The following is a 23,129-nucleotide window of genomic DNA, read 5'->3' on the forward strand; positions in this document are numbered from 1 at the left end:
GAGCCACCTGCTAAGTGAGCTCTCTGGCCTCGGTCAAGCCTTCAGGGACTGCAGCCCCTCCTGGCGTCCTCACTGTAACCTCATGTAGAACCCCGAGCTGAAGATCACCTAGCTAAGCTGTTTCAAATGCCATAGAAACTGTAAGATAATTGTTTTATGATGCTGCTAAGTTTGGGATAATTTGTTATACACCAAGAGAGAACTAATACATTCCCTCTAGCTCCTGCTTTTCCAATTTTAATCCATTCTTCCCTCCTTCACATTCGCCATACACCAAATAATGGAGGAACAAAAGCCAGACTGGAATAAGACAGAGGACCGAGGGAAAGTGGGAAAGGAGCCCCGAAGGGGTTCCGTGTGAACGTCTGTGTGCTGAAGTGGCGGGAAGGCAGGCCTGCTGACCACGTCCGCACTGTCTTCACCGCCAAGCCCTGCCTGGCCTCACAGTACTCCGGGCTCCCTCAGACTTCCCCATCCCGGGGGAACTTTGACAGGCGGTAGGAGTCGGGGGTGGGACGTGCAGACTCACCTGAGCAGGATTTCATACTGACCAGCATGCCAGCGCTGCACATCCTTTATAACCAGGGTGAACACATCCTCATTCTGCAGCACCTCGAAGTGGCCAGTGTCTCTGGGGAGGGCCTTGCCATCTCGGAGCCAGTGCACGGTGGGGAAGGGGTCACCGGCGATGGCGCAGGAGATGAGGACATTCTGACCCAGGGAGGCTGTTACTGAGCGAGGCTTGCTGATGAACCAGGGCTGGGTTCCATCCTGAGGCTCTGGGAGTTGGCAGAGGGTTGAGTTAGGGAGGGAGGCCTTTTGGCAGAGCATTCACTGCGCGATCTATAGTGGTGAAGGTCGGAAGGCAGCCTGCTACCCAGATAGCAGCATGTGCAGAAATCACCTTCATTGAATATACAAATATAGCATATTCTTCTATGGCAAATCTGTCTTGGTTACATTCTTAGAAAATAATGCTAACATAGACTGTATATTCACAGCAAGGGGAGGGAGCCTAGAATCTCAGGGGCGCTGGGCTGGGCACCAATGATCTCTATTAGATGTGATGATGAATAGTTGTCACTTGCTTTATGTGGGCTTAACTTGTCTCTCCTCTTAATTGGAGGCTCTTTAAAGGCAAAGACCTTAATAAGCCTATAAGTCATGTCAAAAGCAATCACTGCCAAATTGTTACATGTATTATGAGGTTTCTCTCTTAGCACTTTATGCAGCTGTCACCAGTAGCCCAGAGGGCAGGGACTTCAGAAGGCAGGAAAGAGTGACCCTACTGAGCCGGAGCCCGAGATGCAGGGTAAGGAGCTGGTCCCTGGGGCAGGGAAGGGACCGTGACAGCACAGGTCTGTGGTGGAACAAAGCAGGCTCACGTGGTTTCCTCACCTCCAGACGGCTGTTGGGCAGAACCTGACACACCTCCTTCCACCCCCGCCCGGCAGCCAATCGGCTCACCTTGCACCGTGAGCACAGCCTGGGTGCGAACCTCTCCAGTGCTGTTCCAGGCTTCGCAGGTGTAAGTGCCCGTGTCCTCCGGAAACACCTCCTGGATGCAAAGGCTGTGCCGAGTGCCCCTCTGCTCAAAGTGGAAGTCCTCGGACTCCTGGATCTCATTCCCGTTGTGAAGCCAGATGACCTCAGGAGGTGGGTTCCCTGCACGGGGGGGGGGGGGGGGGGTCAGGGGACTGGTCAGAGGGGGCTTCCCAGGCAGGTGGCAACTCGGCACACAGTACTGTGACATGTACTACATACTTTACTAAGCTCCTTATGCTTGTTTCCCCAATCCAGAAAGCACTGTAACTGTATCCGCCTCACAGGTTTCTTGGGGCAAAGGGGTAAGTTCACCCAGCCCCCTCAACAGCCCACCAGGATACAGGTTAGAACGGCACCTGGCACAAAGAACGTGCTCAACGCATGCTCGCCATCATTAAATAATAGCAGATTTGGGGAAACCAGGAAGAACCTGGAAGTGAAAAAAAATACAGTTTCATAGATGAAAAAGAAAACCCAGGAAGAATGGTTTTGAAATTAGAATTCGAACTGCCTGATAATACTGAGCGGCAGCGGATAGCTGGGGCTGATGCGACCGTGTCTCCAGCTCTGCGCTGCCTCGCGCTGTGCGCGCGCTCCAGGCCACTCAGTGTGACTCTGTGGGAACGCCCCTGTCATCTTTCACTGGCAGGGAAGCGCCGCTGCCTTTCATGCTGTTGCCCTGAAAACGCAGCCTGAGGGCGGAGATGGGCGCCAGCTCCCGCAGGGTTTCTAAGCCTGACTCCTGAAGGATGACCCTTTCAGATCTCGCTAGTCTACTTTCCTTGGTGGTTTCTAGCAATCTGTTGGGGCATAGAAGAATGCCATCTGGGGGGGTCTCCTCTGTGGTAGGCGCTGAGCTGTCGTGCTCCCAGTCGAGAGGAACAAGGCCCCGGGCAGCTGCTGAGGGGGGATGAGCAGTCTCCAGCCCTGGAGAGGCCCAGGGAGAGAGGAGAGCACGTCTGTCTTCCTGGGTTAGCCAGCACGTGTCTGGAGCCAGGTGCACAGCGCCTCTGATTTCTGTCAACTGCAGAGGTGTGGACAGAGTCAGGGACTCAACCTTCCACCTGGGACTGTCACGGGCTGCCTCCCTCTGACAGGAGTGGGAGTTCGACACAGGTGAGCCCACGGGTTCTCTCACAGCCTGCCTTTACGGCTTCTGCAGCTCGAACAAACTACACCCCCAGGAGGGCTGAGTGGGCTCAGTCAGAGAGACAAATACCATACGATCACACTGATACACGGAATCTGAAGAACAAAATAAACAAACTAAAGACAGTCTTACAGACACAGAGAACAGACTGATGGTCGCCAGATGGGAGGGGCTGGGGGCGGGGTGAGAAGAGTGAAGGGGCTGAGGAGCACAGACTGGCAGTCACAGAACAGTCACAGGGATGTGAGGACAGCACAGGGAACGCAGTCAGTGACACTGCCATCACTAGGCAGGGCCGGGTGCTGGGAATACTGGGGCGGGGTGAGAACAGTGAAGGGGCTGAGGAGCACAGACTGGCAGTCACAGAACAGTCACAGGGATGTGAGGACAGCACAGGGAATGCACTCAGTGACACTGCCATCACTAGGCAGGGCCGGGTGCTGGGAATACTGGGGGTGGGGCCCTTTGCGAAAGTATGACAGTCTGACCACTGGGCTGGACACCTGGAACTAATACAAAGTAATATTGAATGTCAACTGTAATAAAAAAAAATGGGTAACACACATAAATAAAATCCTTTCTAAACAAATACTTCCCATTTTTCTGGCAGTTATATGCAGTATGATAGAAATAAATAGCCAGCCAGGAGGGCAACCTCCAGCGTGGCACAGGGACTGCTGAGCGCCAGCAGCCGTTTACACAGCGCAGGCGGAACCGCTGCCCGCTCTCCTGCTGGCATCTAGCAAGGGCTGCACCATCGCACCGGACTGCTGGTCACCCAGCCCCTTCGCCAGAAGAAGCTCCGCTCCTTCTTCTCACCTTAACATTTGAATAGAGCAACTGAGAACATCTTCCAAGAGTGGGTAAGTTCTCACATCTCAAAATCTTCTAGCCACATTATATTTTCACACGAATCCCTCAACCCTCTAGCCGCGGCCCTTCCTCCCCTGGACCACTTCATTCTAAATCCAGAAAATCTGGCCCAGAGAAAGCAGAAAAGAGGGGCCAAGAGGCTCTACCTCCTTGGGTCCACTGACTGACAGTCCCAGGCCAGCTTTCTGGTGGGTCCGTGGGGTGGGTGGGACGTCAGGGAGCAATGCCCCTGCAGCAGCCAAGCCCCGTGCACACACGCCCGAGGAGAGAGATGAGAGACAGACCTGACACCTGGACTGTCATGGTGACCTGGCTTCCATCCATGACTCTGAGGTCAGAGAGGCCCTGCAGGAAGAGGGGCGCAGCGGGCTTGCCAGGGGCCGTGGCCAGGAGGTACTCCCTCCTCCCGTCACTCTTCTTTTCTGTGTGGCAGACAACAGAACGTGGGGTCAACACTCATTCATTCGTTCGTTCACTAGCCAAGCAGCCCGAAAGCGCCCTCAGCACAGGACTGTCAGGTTCCGGGCCCCAGTGGCTGGGGGAGGGGCTGGGAAGGGGCTGGGAGGCCCTAGAGATCACCGGGAGAGAAGGAGGCCTCTGCAGGGCCATGCCCCAGCTAGGTTCTGGTTCCTCAGGAGAACTTCAGGGTGGGGGCCAATACTTGGCATTTTACAAGATTTTTCCCTTAAATTTATTTACCGTGATTTTTTTTTTAAGTAATTTTTTTTTTTTTTTTTTTTTTTACAGAGACAGAGAGTGAGTCAGAGAGAGGGATAGACAGGGACAGACAGACAGGAATGGAGAGAGATAAGAAGCATCAATCATTAGTTTTTCATTGCGTGCTGCAACACCTTAGTTGTTCATTGATTGCTTTCTCATATGTGCCCTGACCGCGGGCCTTCGGCAGACTGAGTAACCCCTTGCTCGAGCCAGCGACCTTGGGTTCAAGCTGGTGGGCTCTTGCTCAAACCAGATGAGCCCGCGCTCAAGCTGGCGACCTCGGGATCTTGAACCTGGGTCCTTCCGCATCCCAGTCCGACGCTCTATCCACTGTGCCACCACCTGGTCAGGCTATTTACCGTGATTTTTAAAATCAGTGATACTCTTATATGGCCCAAAATTCAAAAGGTACCAAAGAGTGTGTGTAACATCTCCCTCCACTCCTGGCCTGCAGCCATCGAGTCTCTCTCTCCCCAGAGTTAACCAATTTTCAGTTTCTTGTTCATCTTGCCAGAGGTGATCCATGTGTGTAACACACACGAACAAGTAGGCACACCCCTTTTTCCTTCTCTTAAAAAAATGATAGCACATTATATACAATGATTGGCATCTTGTGTTTTCATTTAGCAACGAATCTCGTCCCTGGTGAAACAGAACTGAAGAGCTTCCTCTCTGTTTTCTAGAACCGCGTGACGCGTCACGGACGTGTCTGAGAGTGTAAGCACCTCCAAGAGCGCCAGAGACACGCGTGCGTCAGAACGACTGGCGGGGAAGACTGGCCGCCCTCAGCGCCGGTGTGGGTGAGGGCGTGGAGCAACTGGGGCCCCTACACTGCTGGGCGGCATGTAAGGTGGTACAGACCCCCTCGAGAGCAGTTTGGCAGTTTCTTAAAAAGTGGAACATACATTTCCCACATGATCCAGTGATTCTGTTCTTGGTATTTATACAAGAGAAATAAAAGCACGTATCTGTAGAAAGGCTTGTCCACAAACATTCATAGCAGCTTCCTTACTAATGGCCCTAAATTGAAAATACCCCTCCACAAGCGAATGGGTAGACAGACTGTGAGAAAGCCACACAATGGGATACTACCCAACAAGAAGGAATGAGCTAATGAAAGATGCTACAGCAGGGACGCAGCTCACAAAAATTACATTGAATAAAGGGAGACAAAGAGCAAGCACATTCTAGATGATTCCATTTCTATAAAACTCTAGGAAACGTAAAATAGCGACAGAAAGCAGATCGGAGGTTGCCTGGGCAGTGGCTGGGGGAGGGGCTGGGAAGGGGCACGAGGAAGCGTTTGGAGGTGATGTGATGTCCATTTCTTAAAAGTGTGCTGAAGGTTTCATAGGTGAAGATTTCAAATTAAATACTATAAATATATACAGGTTATTGTACATCAGTATTACCTCAATAAAACCAGGGGCAAATACCTCTCTCAGAGAGGGAGGGAATGCACTAGCTAGTCAGAGATGTAAACGAGAACAATTTGTTGGGTTCAGGGCTGACCCACTCACCCCCCTGCAGTGACCTAGGGAGATAAATTAACAAATAGGTTCTCCATCATTCCTGGAGCCCTCCCCACGCTGGCTTTGACCTGCCCCGTGTGAGCTGAGGGGAGAGGGCTCAGGGTGGAGCCGGGGCCTGCCTCCCACACAGGACAGCCCAGGTGCGGCACAAGCTCACTGCCCAGTCTCTGAGCTTGCCCTCTGTCTTACAAGCCAGGTGGCTTTTGTTTGTTTTATTTCTGCCTTTTGGCGGGGGAAGGAGTAGAGACAGAGAGGGCTACAATTTCTGTAACTGTAACGCTAAGCTTGGGGGAAAGGGACTCTGGTATTTTGGGTTATTAGCACAGGGCCACAAATACCAGGTCTTCTCCAGGAGGCCTGTAGCCGTGGGGATCCATCTGCACGGTGCTTTACACACCTGAGAAAGGCCTAACTCCACATTTGCCACTGAATTTTTATCTGTCGGCACTGAAAACACAATACAGCCCACTGCAGAGCTCTCCCGCGCAGCAGGGCATGATGGGAGAGCCTGGGGAGGAGGGCTGGAGGCTGGGGAAAATTTCCAAGTTAGGTGTGGTGTGAGGGGCATGGAGTGGGCACACGGACAGCGGAGACAGGGTGACCCCACGATCCATGACCAGAGGACGGGCCCTCATGCCCCCTGCTGCCCTGCCCTGCCCAGCCCGCAGCACTGCTGCCTTTGACAACCAGGCGGCCTTGGCAGAAGGCCCCGGGTGGAGGGGGGGTACTGGAAATGCAGAGATCTCGTTTCTCTGACGGCTGCAGGGGCCAGGAAAGCAGGCTGTCTCGGGAGAGTTGGGGAATTTCCTGTGCTGTACAGACTGAGGAGGCTCGAGGACAAAATGTTTTTGCTTGTGCAGAGTCCTCCCTGCTCCCGCCTCTGCTGGCCCCGCCAGAGACCCTGCTTAACACAGCTCCGTGCAGACACGCCTTTACTCTTAGGTGCCGCGGACGTCGACAACGCCAGCCTCCTCTCCTTCAGGCCGCGGTGGCTCATTTGGCCCCCACCCTCTCTGGGGTCTTCCCACTGCCCAGCGCCCTGACCTGGGGCTTTGACTCCCTCTGGGTCTCTGCCAGTAAGGACTGGAAGCACAGCTGTGCCCTTCTCTCCTGAGCGCTGGTCTGGGCACTCCCCCGGTCCCTGACCTGGGGCTTTGACTCCCTCTGGGTCTCTGCCAGTAAGGACTGGAAGCACAGCTGTGCCCTTCTCTCCTGAGCGCTGGTCTGGGCACTCCCCTGGTCCCCCCACCCCCCACCTCCCCCATGTGGCAGCTTCCTGGTTCTCTGAAAGCCACTGGAAATCTAGGATTTGAGGCCGGGCACTGGCCTCGGTCAAATCACTGCCTCTTTCTTTCTTTTTTTTTTTTAATTATTATTTTTTTTCTGGTATTTTTCTGAAGCTGGAAACAGGGAGAGACAGACTCCCGCATGCGCCCGACCAGGATCCACCTGGCACACCCACCAGGGGGCGATGCTCTGCCCCTCCGGGGCGTCGCTCTGTGGCGACAAGAGCCACTCCAGCGCCTGGGGCAGAAGCCAAGGAGCCATCCCCAGCGCCCGGGCCATCTCTGCTCCAATGGAGCCTTGGCTGCGGGAGGGGAAGAGAGAGACAGAGAGGAAGGCGCGGCGGAGGGGTGGAGAAGCAAATGGGCGCTTCTCCTGTGTGCCCTGGCCAGGAATCAAACCCGGGTCCCCCGCACGCCAGGCCGACGCTCTACCGCTGAGCCAACCGGCCAGGGCCCCTGCCTCTTTCTGAAGCCCAACGTCCTCATTTGTACATGATGGCAATAATGGCATCATCACAGACTTGGGGAGTTTCAGAGGTAACTTGTGAAAATACTCGTAGACGGCTCGCCAGCAGCAGCAGCACCGCGCGAGGCTGGCCGGGCTGACTCACACCTACCCCCTGTGCTCAGGGTCGGGGTGGGCTCAGCAGCAGCAGAACAACGAGACTGGGCCCTCACCCAAGAGCACAGGCTCATTTTATGTGACCTGAAGCAGATGCTGTTCAGGAATAGAGATGCCTGGCTTAAAAATGTCATGAGATAAATCTAAAGTAAACTGGAACAAACCTTCACTGCACTCCCTCCAGGACGGAGATGAGAGGGAGCCGACCCTGGGGCAGACATTTAGTTCCACTGTCACCCATGACCTCTGACCCTGTTCTTTCTTCCCCAAGACCCCACAGCAAGAACAGAGGAAAGAGGGGCGTGCTTGGGAGGAAGTGTGCAGAAGGAACCTGCTCTCAGAAACTGCAGCTGGGGCCACATGGGACCTGCGTGACTGAACCAGGCTGGTGAGTGGCTGCGTCACCCCAGCATGCAACCGCTTCAAATTCTTCACGGGGCGAGAAAACCACCGCCCTCCCTGCAGACACGGTCTGCGCTGGGATTGAGGAGCCAGTGAGGGTCTCAGTTTGGGGCCAAGCAGCTTCCTTTCAAGGACCCAAGGAAAGCAGCCCCAGGAGAATCCCGAAACCGCAGCCACTTTACTGACCAAGAGGCCAGGACGTGCTCAGGTAGAGTGACTTGCCTCAAGTCACAGAGCCTGGTACAGGCAGTCCGAGAGCTCATCCCTAGGCCTCTGGCAGCCACGCCCAGGTGTGCTGGAGAGTATGTCTTTCCAGGGAACCAGACTTCCCTAGGGGTGCCGAAGTGAACTGTCCGTGAGGACAATGCGTCATCTGCCGACCTGTATCCTGGACGCCGGACAAGGGAGAAGCGCTAACGCAGAGCAGAGCCAGCCAGGTAAAAGGGCAACGTGCGTCTTTCATTTAGTTCCAAAGCCAAGCAGACGATTCTGGCTCGTGTGTGGCCCACAGACCATGCGTCAGTTTACACCCAGTCTTGTGTGGACAGAGATACAGTAAGAAGACAGACGGACACCAGTATTCTGAACTCATTGCTCTCGCTGTGTGAGCTGAAGCAAGTTCCTCAGCCCACACCTCAGTGTTCTCGCCTCTAAATTGCTGATAATACGGTTTTCATCAACTATTAATGGTAATACTATATCAATAATTGTACAATATACACCATCAGGACCACGTGTGATAAATACTGCCGGGTTTTGAGGTGATTAAAAGAAATAACATGTACAACAGCTAGAAAAGTACCTGGCAGATAGTAAGTATAAAATGAAACGTTTTGTGCCTTTCATAACCCGACTGACCTTTCCGGGGGGGCAGACTCAAACTCACAATGACTACGACAAGAAACAACCCTAAACCTGGGCGTTCCCATCTAATCAGGCAGAGACCTGAAGGGTGTTGACAGCTGTCGCTGAGAGAACATCCCGACAATTCCTTACGAAGTTCAGCACTCCATGATTCTGAAGGCTGCTCAGGACTCTGTGGAGTGTTATCCTTAGCTTCCTCTGAAGTGGGAGGTTGTGCCCTCCCTTCACAGTCAGGGAGCGGAGGCTCAGACGGGGGAGCTGGCCTGTCCTGAGATCCTAGGGCCGACAGGGCCAACAGCGTCCTGGTCTGGCCTCTCTCCCTGCACCGTCCTGGCACACAGGCTGACCACCTGGACTCCACAGGAGCTTGCTGTCGTGCTCACGCTGAGAGCCGCTGGTTACCCTAGCGACGTGCCCTCTTGGGCTTGTGCTTTTGCCGTCATCTGTGACGGTGCCAGTTTGAGACAGGGGCAGGAGGGAAAGGGTCTGATGTGGGGCCCTCAGTGGTAATGGAGTCTCAAGGAACCTGAGATCATTTGGGGGGGGCAGGCACTGCCTGGGCAGTCAAATAGCAAGGGAGGGGTCCCTGGGACCCAGGGACAGACTTGCTGCTCAGCTCAAATGGGATCAGACTAAATTTACTCCAGGTTTTCCCCACAGCTGTGCTTCCTGCTGCTCTGCTGAGACTAAGGCCAGAGATGGCCTTCTCTCTGGATTCTAGAAGGGCTGAGCCTCTTGCTTTACTGGCCTGGGATTAAAGATTGAATAGATCAATGGCTCTGGCACTTGGTCAGCTGGCCAATGACTCTCCACCCCCTCACTGACTCACTGTCATTAACTGACTGGCTAGCCACGGGTGCCCTGCTCTACTTTGAGAGAAAGGACCATGCCTGTCCTCCAATGGGGAAGATGAGAATGAAGATCAAATACATTTGTCAGCAGTTTCTTTACAGGTAAAAGTGGTGCCATACTGACTGAAGCTGTCAACAGGACCTGAGACAGGAAACGGAGGAGAAAGGGAAGAAGACAGAGGGAATGTGGTGGACGGATGGAGGGGAAAGAAGGAGAGGGAGAGAGACATCACTTTATCATCCCATTGACCCTCTGATCTCTTCCTTGGCCATTTTTGCTGTTTTGACTTATCGAAAAAGTTTTTTGTTGGTTTTTTTTTTGGTATTTTTCTGAAGTTGGAAACAGGGAGGCAGTCAGACAGACTCCTGCATGTGTCCGACTGGGATCCACCCGGCATGCCCACCAGGGGGCGATGCTCTGCCCCTCTGGGGCATCGCTCTGTTGCAACCAGAGCCATTCTAGCACCTGAGGCAGAGGCCATGGAGCCGTCCTCAGTGCCTGGGCCAACTTTGCTTCAATGGAGGGAAAAGTTTTTTGTTTTTTTCTTTTTTTTTTCTTTCTGAAGCTGGAAATGGGGAGAGACAGTCAGACAGACTCCCGCATGCGCCCAACCGGGATCCACCCGGCACGCCCACCAGGGGTGATGCTCTGCCCACCAGGGGGCGATGCTCTGCCCCTCCGGGGCGTCGCTCTGCCATGACCAGAGCCACTCTAGCGCCTGGGTCAGAGGCCAAGGAGTCATCCCCAGCACCCGGGCCATCCTTGCTCCAATGGAGCCTTGGCTGCGGGAGGGGAAGAGAGAGACAGAGAGGAAAGAGGGGGTGGGGGGTGGAGAAGCAAATGGGCACTTCTCCTATGTGCCCTGGCCGGGAATCAAACCCGGGTACCCCGCACGCCAGGCCGACGCTCTACCGCTGAGCCAACTGGCCAGGGCCAGGGAAAAGTTTTTAAAGACAGTTCTTAGACATGAACTGAAACATTAAATTCTTTATCTCGTGAAGCAAAAGTATCGGGTAAATGACTCATCAGGGTGCCCGCGCAGCAAAGCAGAAAGTCCAGGGCTGGGGCAGTTGGAGGCCAGCGCTGCCCCATCTTAGCTGGGTTGTTGGGCAGTTGACTTCACCTCTGAGCCTCAGTGCTCTTCATCAGCAAAGTGGGGCTAATTCATCTGTAAGTGGAGTTAATTCACAAGTGCAAGGTAGAATTGTTAAAACAAACCAGCTTTTTAATTGATTAGGTCCTCTGTCAAAACAACATTCTTCATTAAAAACACTAACTAAGCCTGACCAGATGGTGGCGTAGTAGACTGGAATGCAGAGGACTCAAGTTTGAAATCCCAAGGTCACCAGCTTGAGTGTGTGTTCCTCCAGCTTGAGCGCAGGGTCACTGGCTTGAGCATGGGATCATAGACATGACCCCATGGTCACTGGCTTGAGCCCAAAGGTCGCTGGCTTGAAGCTCATGGTTGCTGGCTTGAAGCCCAAGGTCACTGGCTTGAGCAATGGGTCACTCACTCTGCTGCAGCACCCCAATCAAGGCACATATGAGAAAGCAATCAATGAACAACTAAGGTGCTGCAATGAAGACTTGATGCTTCTCATCTCTCTCCCTTCCTGTCTGTCTGTCCCTACCTGTCCTTCTCTCTCTCTCTCTCTCTCTCTCTCTGTCACAAAAACAAACAACAAAAAAAGCAAAACAAAAACACCAATTAATAGTAGTTTTAATTTAAAACATTCACATGGGTTGGTATTAACCTGATATTTTATTTTAAAAAGCTCTTACTTGGAGAAAGTTAAATACTCACACTACAGCCACAATTTAACTTTCTCAGTAATTCTATCACAGTCACCTGTAAACCTGTTCCCCAGGTCTGGAGACACAAGCAAGGCCTTCACTTCTCTTGGACCTCAAAGTAAGAGCCCCTCTGGCCTGTGTGTCTGTGCCAGCCGTGCCCTCACGTGTCCCTCGACACCACAATCATTCTCCTTCCCTTCGGAGTCCGTCCTTTTCTACGGCTTTAGCAGGAAAAACAATTCTGAATTTCTACTTAGAAGTGTGCTCTTCGTCTGTCAACTCTGACCTGAACTGGCATTAAATGCACATGTTCACATGTGAATAGCTAAGGAGCTTTCCTTGAAAACGGCCCACTGCAGTCTCCCAGCTTGTTCAAAACTTGTTTTGGATTAAAACAGAAAATTATGAAATGTTACATTTAAGGTGTTTAAACAGATGCCACAGGATATAAAACAGACAGCATGCTGGCACAAAACACTACCATCTAAGGAGCTCCCCAGGGGTCTCCCCTACAGACGACCCCACCTCTGCTGTCACAGTCATTTGCCAAGTCCCAGCCCGTCTGCCAGCAATTTAAGAGCATTCTGGATTCACAGGTGATCACCATATGAAGACGGACTGACGTGGGCTGGCCCTCCCCTACTCTTGACATCCTCTCAGCCAATACTTCTGAGACAAGAAGACACAGAGACCTCCTAGAAAGTTAGGGGAAGGGAAAATGATTGCCTTTTTCTCAGATCTCCAGAGAAATTTCCTTAAGCTTTGAACCTGAGCTATTTTGCTTAGTCATTAGAATGAAAAACACTATTCAACAGCAAATCTGATCTACTTCAAACACTACTATACTATGAAAATTCAGTAAACCAACAACTGAAAGGAGTTTTGAAAGCACAGTCCTCCCTACATCCTTTGTTTGGTGCTCAAAATCTACTATGGTTTAGGGATTAAAAGTATGTAGCCTCCTCCTTTCCCTAAATTCCAGGACTGCTGGTTCCAGAGGACTCAGCAGAGGACAGTCACCATCACCCAGCTGAAGCGGAGCCTGGCCCCTTCCCATCTGCTGCGCGTCTACGCAAGGTGCAAATCCCAAGGGAGGTATCTGACTTCTCTTCCAGCAAACGTCCTAACCAAATGAACCTCCTTGGAGAATCCGCAGAACGGCTACATCTGTGGCACACAAAGATGCTTCCCCCACAGCCCGGCTCTCTTTCGGCTTTCCTTCCCCCACTGACTTCTCCAGAACCCAAGAAGCAAACGGGAAGAGAAGTGTGCAAAGAAAAGAAAGGAAGCAGTGATGTACGTCATCCTAAAAAAGATCTCGGACCAGTAATGATGGGGTTGTGAGATGGGAAGCTGGGACCACTGCAGCCACAGCCTTCTGACGGCCTTAGCACTATCATCAAACTGTGAACGTCGAGGTAGAACATCCAAACCACTCAGTGTTCCCTCCAGAGAGTGTCCGGAGACCACACTCTTCCCCACACCAGCACAGCGCAAACCGCATTCTGTCATTAGGAACACAAAGCTGTAATTCGGGATGGCATTCTTGGCCCGAGACTCCAAGCAAGTAAATGGTTGATATGACCGACAATGTGCTGTACAAGCAGACAGTTATAAATCTCTACCAGAAAAACGAGGCTCACATTCTATGACATGGACACAAACGTGCAGTTATATACTGGGACATGAATGACCCACATATCCAAATTCTGTTGTATTCAACCTACATAAAACTAAAATAATTTAACATTTAATTACCTTCTTAGAATTTAAAAGACTTTTGGACAGATTTTTTTTAAGGTTCTTAAAAAAAAAACACGACAAGTTAAAACCGGTATTTATCCTTCTTCTTCTTCTATAAATTTCTCTTTGGCTAACAGGAGTGTTTTTAAACTTTTCAGTGCTTTCAAACTCATGGTGGGCAGGGTCCATTTCTGACACCCCTGGACAGATCACACAGTGTACCAAGTACCTGAGCACAGGTTAGGAGAGAGGTTTCCAGCCACGGGGCTGTCAGGGCTCAGAGCTGCCTCACCCAGAGGCGGACGCTTTCCCTGGGGACGGCGACCTCACCCTTGCCCTTGGCTTCCATCACTAGCTCTTCCTCAACACAACATTCTCAGACATATGCTTATTAGTTTCATTTTTTCTAGAGATCATTTTTCTTTAACTTACCCACATTTTATGTCCTTAGGCGCCTTTAAAAAGCCCAGCAGACCTTCAGTTAAATAAACAAACCATTAAGCTGAAAAACTATGTCAAAATGGGCGCAATTAGTAGATTAATAAATCTAGTCACTTAAGAATTTCAGCCTGGACAAAAATACTCCAGGAGGAGATAAATTAGCTAAGGAAGCCCCCCACCCCCCATCAGTGACACAGTCCAAATACACTGAGAAATTTAATCTTGTTCACATCTTCCTGGACCCCACAGGAATTTGGATTAATCATCTTTTAGGCTCCATCCTAGGTCAGGAGGGAAGGTTCTCATTGCCTTGTTAACTGCCCGGGGTTTTTCCGAGTGGGGGAAAGAAAACAAGGAACATTCGGTGATTGATTAAAGAGCTACTTTGTTGATTTCCTTCACACTCTAGCTAGCACCCCAAGTAAGTGAGGCGGTGGACAGAATGCCACGCCCTGCACTGCTGGGGACACTTGGGGGAGCCCTCAGCTTGTCCTCTCACTCAGTCACTAAACACAGGCTCACATGGCAGGCCCTGTGTCACATGCAAGAGTCAAGAAGGCATGGTCCCAGCTTACAGTCCGGCCGGGATGACAAACAGCAATCCGAGTAAAATCTGACAGAATGAAATGCTTCCCCCTTGCCCCGCATGCCCCGCATGGTGTGCCCTGCCTCTGTGCTGACTCGTCCTCTCCCGCGTGGCTGCCTGCTCACTCTGCTCAGCCGCTCTCTCTCCTGTCTCGCTGTCCCCCAAGCAGGCTGACCTTGCTCCGACCCAGGCCCTCGGCAGTGGCTGCACCGCCTGCCAGGAGCACTCGGGCTCCAGTTCACTCAAGACCCTGCTCAAAAGTCCTCTCCTTGTACGGACTGCCTTCATCACCCACCTGAAAAAGGACTCCCACCCTTCTCTATTCTTGTTTTTTAACACCGCTTGTCAGCGTTTGATTAAACCAGATGTTGACTATTACCCGTCTCCCCATCAGAGACGCTGTGAAGGCGGAGCTTGTCTGTTGTCTGTCCTGTCACCGTGGTGTCCCCAGCCCAAGCCTGGCGCAAAGCAGGTGCTCAGCAAAGACTCACTGGTACATAGTATAACAATAGGGGAGGTGTTGCTGGTGAGAGAACCCATTCTGGGTGATCAGGGAAGGCCTCCCAGAGGAAGTGACACAGTGAGAGGGAGTGAGTGGATTTTTGAGGAAGCCGCACAGGGGCGAGGAAGCGGAGAAAGCAGGCGAAAGTGGCTGCAGAAATCATGCCAGAGTGCTAGGCCAGCAACTTCGGGATGATTGCAAAACCTTGGCGAAAGGCTAAAGACGTGAGGGAGAGTCCCCACATCTGGTCCTCAGCAAAGTATCTGCTGACCTCTCCCAGGAAGCTCGCCTCCAGCAGAGCTGCCTCAGAAACTGCCCTGCCCGGAACCCAGGCAACCCAGGGGTGATGCTTGGCTGAATGGTGCCCTCTTGTGGTCAGAGCCTCAAGGATGGGTGCTGGAGACCACGGCTCGCATGCCTAGACTCCCTTCTCTGATCCTCTGAGTTTCTCTTCCCTTTACCCAAAACAAACAGACAGATAACCACCCACAGTAGCAAAGCTGGTCCTTTGGTGTGGCATTTTTAAACTTGTATCTTGTTTAGAGGTCGGGGCTCCTTTGGACAATTATCATAAAAGCATATATTCACTGAGTAATTCCTAAATTCTGGGACATTATGTGTATTTGCTCACTTAACCCTCACAGACTAGGGTGACTAGTAGTGTCCCCACTGCACACCAGGGGAAGGTGAGGCCTGGAGGGCTGACCAGCAGCCCGGGTTGCAGGGCTTGGGAGCAGTGGGGCGGGATTCGCACCCAAGCAGTGGGCTCCACAGCTGAGCCCTGACCGTGGCTCAGTGCCTCAGAGGGTAAGGGAGAGGCCAGCCGGGCAGCTAAGGGAGGGGACACAACAGTGGCAGGCACAGCAGGGAGTACAGGCCTCCACTGCAGTCATTTCCCATCCTCCCGAGTGGACCTCAGAGGACCTGGAGCCAAAGGGGCTGCCTACTCAGTAAGAAACACTCCACAGTGTGTGGGGTGAGGATGATGCAGGATGTGGACTCAAGCTTCCCAAAGGCCTGGGGCACGGAGCCACGGGCGTCTCTGTGCCCGGCCTGGCCACCCCAATCCCCGGGCAGACGGCCCTAGCCCGTGGCTGCATCCCTCAGCCTCCCTCACCATTTATGGTCTCTGAGCCTCAGCTTGGCCTCCATAGGTCAGTGAACCCCCACGCTGGCAGGGGTTCTCGCTCTTCTCCCTCATGCAAGGCTGCTCTCAGGGCAAGTCCAAACGGCCAGGCAGAGCTCCTGCCGGGGCCTCTGTTTTCGCTGTAAAGCACGCCTGCGTGGCCGGTGGGCGGCCCCACTCCTCCCACAGACCCGGAGGCAAGAAGGCTGGCTGCAAGGCCTCCTCATCCTCCACTGGGGCCCCAGCCACAGGGGACTGTCAGCTCAGAGGGGCCTCTCTAATCCAGTCTGAACACTGGCAACCCGGGACAGACACTGGATTAGCGGGGCCACTGGCTGAAGCCAGAGAGGGAGCGTCTCAAATGACAGGCCCAGTGAACGTCATTCTGGCTCTCTGCCGGCCCTGGACTTGGGGGTAGGCCATGCAGACCTCCAGGGAGAGCTGCTCCCCGGCCCAGGGGTCCCGTTTCCTCCTGAGTCTCATTACCACAGGAAGTGAGATCTGTGGGGGAGTTGGGGGTGTGTGTGAATGCTGGCCAACAAACACGCAGGGGCCAGAGTCAGGCTCTGGCCAGAGTGAGGGTCTCCTGGAAGGGAAAGAGGCCAGGACCCAGGTGATGACCCCACGCCGAGGCACCTCAGAGACCCTGGAGAGGCCAAGGAGCGTGCCCCCCGTTGGCAGGGAGCCAGTGTGGGCAATGTTGTCAGTTTATGTCATTTCCTTTATCCCTAAGGGGCTGACACTACCCAGCCACGGGGCCAGCCTCCTGCTTTAGGCTGGGGACACACACACTGGAAAGGGCAGGCGCAGAAATGGGCACGGGCTTGGAGTCACGCGAAGCAGGGTCTGAAAGGCCAGCTTACTAATGTGGCGCGCACACGGTGTACGTAGGCAGGTCGCACTCACACTGCAAGATCTCCAGCCCCTCTGTGTAAAACAGAAAGAACACCCCCCAGGGCTGTCAGGTCCAGGTGAGAACCGTGGGAGGTGGGGGTGTTTGACGCAGTGCTCGCCCTTGCCTTTCCCTGCCTTCCCAGGGACACCCTCTCTAGTGACCTTCCAGAAGGTGGCTGCTTGTGTTACAGGACATCACCCTGGGGGCCTGAGCTGGGGGACAGAGTGAGGAGACGTGGTCCTGCTGCTGGTCTGCAGGGAAAGCAGTGTGGAGCCCTCAGTCAGGTACGCAGGCCCCAGGCACACACCGCAGCGGGGACCCAGGCCAGCGTGAGGGTGGGGGCAGGCTTACCTCAACACCCTGGACCCAAGAAGCACTTCCCAGGGCACTGTCACCACCACCGACACCACAGCCCAGACAGCTCTGTCTTGAGTTCTGTGGCTGCCCTGTGGCTTCCGGGGACTAAGCACTTGGCGGGATCAATGGATGACTATGATAATCAGATTACTGTACACCAGGCTGGAGATGTATAAAAACAAGCCTGGGGTGGTGGGGGGAGCAGGCACAGACCCGTTAGAAGCCTCAATACTGACCCTCTGTTACTCAGTGTTCCCCCACATGTGAGGGGTCACTTGTGAGAGCCCTAAGTCTTTAGGGGACAGGGATACTCTCCACGGTCATCTTTCAGTGTGTGGTTTTCTTTCTTCCGGATCAGGAGCTGCTCCAGCCACAGGCATCTTTGCCTCTTCCCCTGCATCTTCCCCTGCAGGCCCATCTCCCACGGCAGACCCCTGTCGTTGTGAACCGGGGGCCAGCTCCTCCACCTGCAGTGCAGTACCCCCTTCCCAAAGCAGATGTGTCTGCAGAGGCTCCTACCATGGACAGTGACCTTGGCGCTGCAGGACACCTGCCCCAAGGGGTTCTCAGCCAGACAGGTGTAGATGCCGTTGTCCTCAGGTAGGGCGTCCTGGATGTGGAGCTCGGCCACGCCCGCCTCACAGGTGGAGTGCGCGTACCGGATGAGCTGCTCTGCGGAGGGAAGCACAGGCAGGCTCAGGCCGGGGAGCCCTGGTGGCAGGGAGCCGAGCCCTGTGCTCAGCAGGGCTGCTGTGTGACTCTGATGCTCGCCACGGTCGCTCAGGCCCACTGGAAGCTAATGATGTGCCAGGCCTGCCCCCAGCCCCCTGGGTAGAGGCTTGTGGGTAGAGGAGGAGGCAGGTCCTAGGAAAATGAAGGACAGGAGTAACTGTGTGGGGTGGAGGAGCGAGACCAGGGCTGGAAGGCCTGGGGGCGAGGTTCTAGAGGCAGTTAAAATACAGGAGAGAAAGGGACATAGTTTTGTGCATTTAGTTTAAATAAACAGTTCCCCAGTCCACATCCTGGACTTCACAGAACTCAGGCCTGGAAAGAATCTTACAGGGTCATCTGGCCCACAGCCCAGCCTCACGCGGAACAGACCTCGCGAGACGGAACAGAGACTCCTGGCTCCTCTTAGAAGTCTCCAGAAACAATGATTCCGTTTCCTATTGCAGATACTTATCTGAAATCTAACCCAATGCTGCAGTTATGTGCATTTCTTCTATGTGACTAGGTGTATTTTAGAGTTCATGATTAAATAAAAAAACTACGGGGAACTGAAAACGACCCTGGCCTCTTCTTCCCCGAGACCTTTCCGTGGAGGCCTGTATGAAATCCTGCATGCAGACGGACACCCGCTACGAACTTCAGTGGTTTCCTCAGTGCTCTGTGTTCCTGGGATTTTATCATCCCAGGACGTGAGCCTTCATCTCCAGGAGGGGGGAACCTCATTGCTGAAGACGCTGGCTGTAGAGCAGGAATGTCTCCATTCACCACACAGGAAGCGACTGCCAGTTCCTTCCCTTGTCAGGCCCTAGGGTCCTGGTTTGCACTTCTGAGAACTGGGGTGGGCGGTGGGGGAGGGAGGAAGTATGGAAGGAAGGGCTCTCCCTACAGCACAATGTTTTCCCTGCACAACAACACTCCCGTCTCCATGAGAGAGACGGCAAGCGTGCCCCAGGACCTGAGGGAAGAGACTCGCCGACCTGCTGCACTTCATGAAGTGGGGCTGGGAAAGGCAGGGGCCGGGGCCGCTGAACACCCTTCCTGGCTTTATCTTCTGTGACAATGACACCCTACAACCTCTGTTTCTTGAGAAGACCAATATAGCCCATGACTGTTATCAAAGGACCTCCACTGTCAAAACCTGTACTGCCGAGCTATTTGAGAGCTGTCCTTTTACTTGAGCATAAATTATTTTGTCCCCGCAAGATAGGATGAAATGGTGGCCCCAGAAAAATCACTTGGAACTGGAAGACACAACAACTCTTCCAGCTCCAAGAAGGTTAAGACCAGTGTCAGCTGCCAAGGAAACCCAACTTGAGCACAACTGCCCTCTAGTGGCAGGAGCTTGGAAACGCCAAGATTCACCAGGTGAAAGGTGGGGTTGCTTTTCAGTCCCGAGTGTAGACCAGGGTCAGCAAACTCCTATACGCGGGCTAAATCTGACCTGCAGCCTGTTTTTGTACAGTCTGAAAGCTAAGAATAGCTCTTATATTTTTATATTTTAAGTAGTTTCAAAAATCACAGGAAAAATATTTCCTGACATGTGAAAACTGTATGAAATTCACATTTCCGTGACCACAAAGTTTTACTGCAACACGGCCACACTCATTCATTTACATACTGTCTCTGGCTGCTTTTGTGCCACACAGAAGAGGTGAGTAGTTGTGACAGAGACAATATAGCCCGTAAAGCTGATACCCCCTGGCCCTTTATAGAAGAACTTTCCTGCCCCTTTGGCTTGGACTCTGAGCAGATGGAAGTGAAACTTTTACTCAGACCCATCAGTAGTGGTTAAGGCCATGTTCTGTTCCGGACAGGAGCTCTGCTCCTAGCGAGGGGTGCAGGGAAGGGAGACTCAGTCCTCACTCGTCTAGCCAAGCAGAAGACACACAGGAAAACAGGGCACCTTCTCTTACTGACCAGAAACAATTTCTATCAAAGCCTAACAAACTATACCACAAAGGCAGGTTCACCAGCAACACACAGGTCAATGGTGCAGACACAGGGGTGGGGGGCTATTCACAGTGGGGGCTATTTGGTGCACAGGAGTCGGTGCTGCTGCACAGGTCAGTGGTGCAGACACAGTGGGGGGACTATTCACAGTGGGGGCTATGTGGTGCACAGGAGTCGGTGCTGCTGCACAGGTCAGTGGTGCAGACACAGTGGGGGGCTATTCACAGTGGGGGTTATTTGGTGCACAGGAGTCGGTGCTGCTGCACAGGTCAGTGGTGCAGACACAGTGGGGGGACTATTCACAGTGGGGGTTATTTGGTGCACAGGAGTCGGTGCTGCTGCACAGGTCAGTGGTGCAGACACAGTGGGGGGACTATTCACAGTGGGGGCTATGTGGTGCACAGGAGTCGGTGCTGCTGCACAGGTCAGTGGTGCAGACACAGTGGGGGGGACTATTCACAGTGGGGGCTATTTGGTGCACAGGAGTCGGTGCTGCTGCACAGGTCAGTGGTGCAGACACAGTGGGGGGGACTATTCACAGTGGGGGCTATTTGGTGCACAGGAGTCGGTGCTGCTGCACAGGTCAGTGGTGCAGACACAGCGGGGGGGCTATTCACAGTGGGGGCTATTTGGTGCACAGGAGTCGGTGCTGCTGCACAGGTCAGTGGTGCAGACACAGCGGGGGGGACTATTCACAGTGGGGGCTATTTGGTGCACAGGAGTCGGTGCTGCTGCACAGGTCAGTGGTGCAGACACAGTGGGGGGACTATTCACAGTGGGGGCTATTTGGTGCACAGGAGTCGGTGCTGCTGCACAGGTCAGTGGTGCAGACACAGTGGGGGGGACTATTCACAGTGGGGGCTATGTGGTGCACAGGAGTCGGTGCTGCTGCACAGGTCAGTGGTGCAGACACGGGGGTGGGGGGCTATTCACAGTGGGGGCTATTTGGTGCACAGGAGTCGGTGCTGCTGCACAGGTCAGTGGTGCAGACACAGTGGGGGGGACTATTCACAGTGGGGGCTATTTGGTGCACAGGAGTCGGTGCTGTTGCCCCCTCAAGGACCCTATCCTATCAGTCATGAGAGCTGGCTGAGCCCCTGAGCCCATCTCCTCATGCACAAAGAAGCTGATGCCCAGAGAGCTAAAACGGGGTGCCCAGGGTCACTCAGCCACTCAGTGGCAGAGAAGGACACGTGCCCTTGACTCCTTAACAAGTGTCCCTTCATTTCCCGTGTTGATCCCCAAAGCAGATCTCGCTCAATTTCATCAACTTTATGGACTGTTCTCAGTTCTAAAATTAGAGTTCTTTCACACTTTTGGGATGTACAGGCCTTTTTAAAAAGAGAAGGGTGATCATATAGAATTTTTTCAAAGGAGCTTATTTGGCAAAAGAAAAAAAAAACTTGGCATGTCTCTATGGGATTATAACATTAGGAAGAATTACTGGTCTATGAACCCCAAACCACCTGCCACTAAATAAAAGACAAGGTACTTGGAGTAACTTCTAGTGTAGCTCATTAAGCTGGTGTATTTGTTTATTACTGACTCAATAAATATTTATTGAGGGCCTATTATGAATCTGGCCATATAAAAAGGGAACTAAATTGCTTGTGCACCTATGAGCCAGGTACTTCACTAACTGTTTTATATAAAGGATCCAATTAAGTTTCACAGGCGCCGCCCTGGAAGGTGGGCGGCATTATTCCCCTCTCGCGGGCGAGGAGCTCAAAGTTCAGGAGCAGGAACTCGCGCTGCAGCCCCAGCCAGGCAACGCAGGCCCTCAGGTCCCACTCTCTCTCTGTACCCTGTGCTTCCTTCCTATGTGTGTGTGCTTCAGAGTGACAAATGGGAAGCCAAGTGAGAGTGCAGGCGGGGCCAGAGGGACCAGGGGACAGGGGCAGGGCACTGGGACAGGTGGGGGACTCACCATTTAGTAGCCAAGTGACACGGGGCACTGGGTGTCCCTGCACTGAGCACTGCAGCACAAAGTCCTGGCCCTCAACAACGCTGCAGTCTTTCAGGACACTGGAGAACGAGGGGGCCCCCTCCACCACGGCCAGTCCTGTGAGGGCAAAGACGACAGGCCTTCTCAGAGCACGGCTGGCCCATTCTGGTGACTAGCTGCAGTGTCCCAAGTCTCGCAGGCAGACGCCTCACTGCCTGGGGCATCCCAGGCTTCCTCAGAGGCCTGGCTTTGCCTGATCTCTCTTCACTCTTGAAAGCGGGCACACTTCCCGTGTAGACAGCGGGAGCCTGAGGCAGAGGCTTGTCACCATCACAAACGCCCCAGCGGTCTGGGCCTGCTCGTTCTGGGCGTCTGGGCGTGCTGGGGACCCAGGCCCGCCCCCTCTCCCCTGGGCCTCGGGCGCCTCCTGCTTCCTCTCGACTTCTGCTCTCCTGGAGCTCCCCAGAGCTCCTTCCTCCCGCCTGTCCTGGTCCTACTCTACTGTCTAGGGTCTCTTATCCACTTTATGTCCCATTGGTCACTGCACAGTCTGGTGAATAGCTTTTTCCACGGAGAGACCACATGTCCACTGGTGAGAACATTTCAATTTCAAGTTATTATAATTATTTCTTCCAGTTCCAGGACTGAATCAAAGGACTCATCTGTGCTCTAGTTTTCCCCCCTGAGCCAATGTTCAGGCCACCGGTGGCCTGGGACTTTGCATTACTGATGGACCCTCCAGCTGAGCTTCCCAGAGTCTTCCACATTGCTGAACTGGGGAGCATGTTGTGGTCTGAGGGCTTTAGTTAACAGCAATGCGGATGAACTCGTCTACAACAACCAGAACACGCTGCAGAAATGTCAAGGTGGTTGATAGCTGAGAAACATAGCTGGATGTGATGATTAGAAGATATCTCACCTGCATTTCTCAAGGGAAGCTATTCAATACAGCGATGAGAGGCAAGCCATGTTATACCTCAGGGGTTTAAGGGCAACAGCTAATATGTGCCAGGTACTTTTCCAGACGTGACTGTGACAAGGGCATGAGTTTGCCAGTTCCTTTCACAGATGAAGTTAATAATTTCCTGTAGTCTAGCCCAATGGGGAAGCAAGGCCTTACGCCCAGCTCTCTGCCTCTGCATCCGCACTTCCTCTGTGAGACCAGAGCTCCGGGAGGGGGGAGGAGGCAGTGGGAGAGCAGCTGGAGTCAGTGAT

General features: G+C 53.3%; 1 protein-coding gene across 3 annotated transcripts in view; it reads right to left on the minus strand.

Annotated features, from left to right (window-relative positions):
* The window catches only part of MYLK (myosin light chain kinase), a 302,110-nt gene that overhangs the window by 98,061 nt on the left and 180,920 nt on the right, over positions 1-23,129 (minus strand). For all 3 annotated transcript variants that reach the window (XM_066241755.1, XM_066241756.1, XM_066241754.1), the window contains 5 exons: positions 21,897-22,031; positions 17,810-17,962; positions 3,853-3,990; positions 1,468-1,665; positions 530-779 (listed from right to left, as the gene is read on the minus strand). In XM_066241755.1, the coding sequence (XP_066097852.1) occupies positions 530-779; positions 1,468-1,665; positions 3,853-3,990; positions 17,810-17,962; positions 21,897-22,031 (874 nt within the window). The remainder of the gene's footprint in view (positions 1-529; positions 780-1,467; positions 1,666-3,852; positions 3,991-17,809; positions 17,963-21,896; positions 22,032-23,129) is intronic.

This window comes from Saccopteryx bilineata, chromosome 8 (genome assembly GCF_036850765.1).
Source record: "Saccopteryx bilineata isolate mSacBil1 chromosome 8, mSacBil1_pri_phased_curated, whole genome shotgun sequence".
NCBI lineage: Eukaryota > Metazoa > Chordata > Mammalia > Chiroptera > Emballonuridae > Saccopteryx > Saccopteryx bilineata.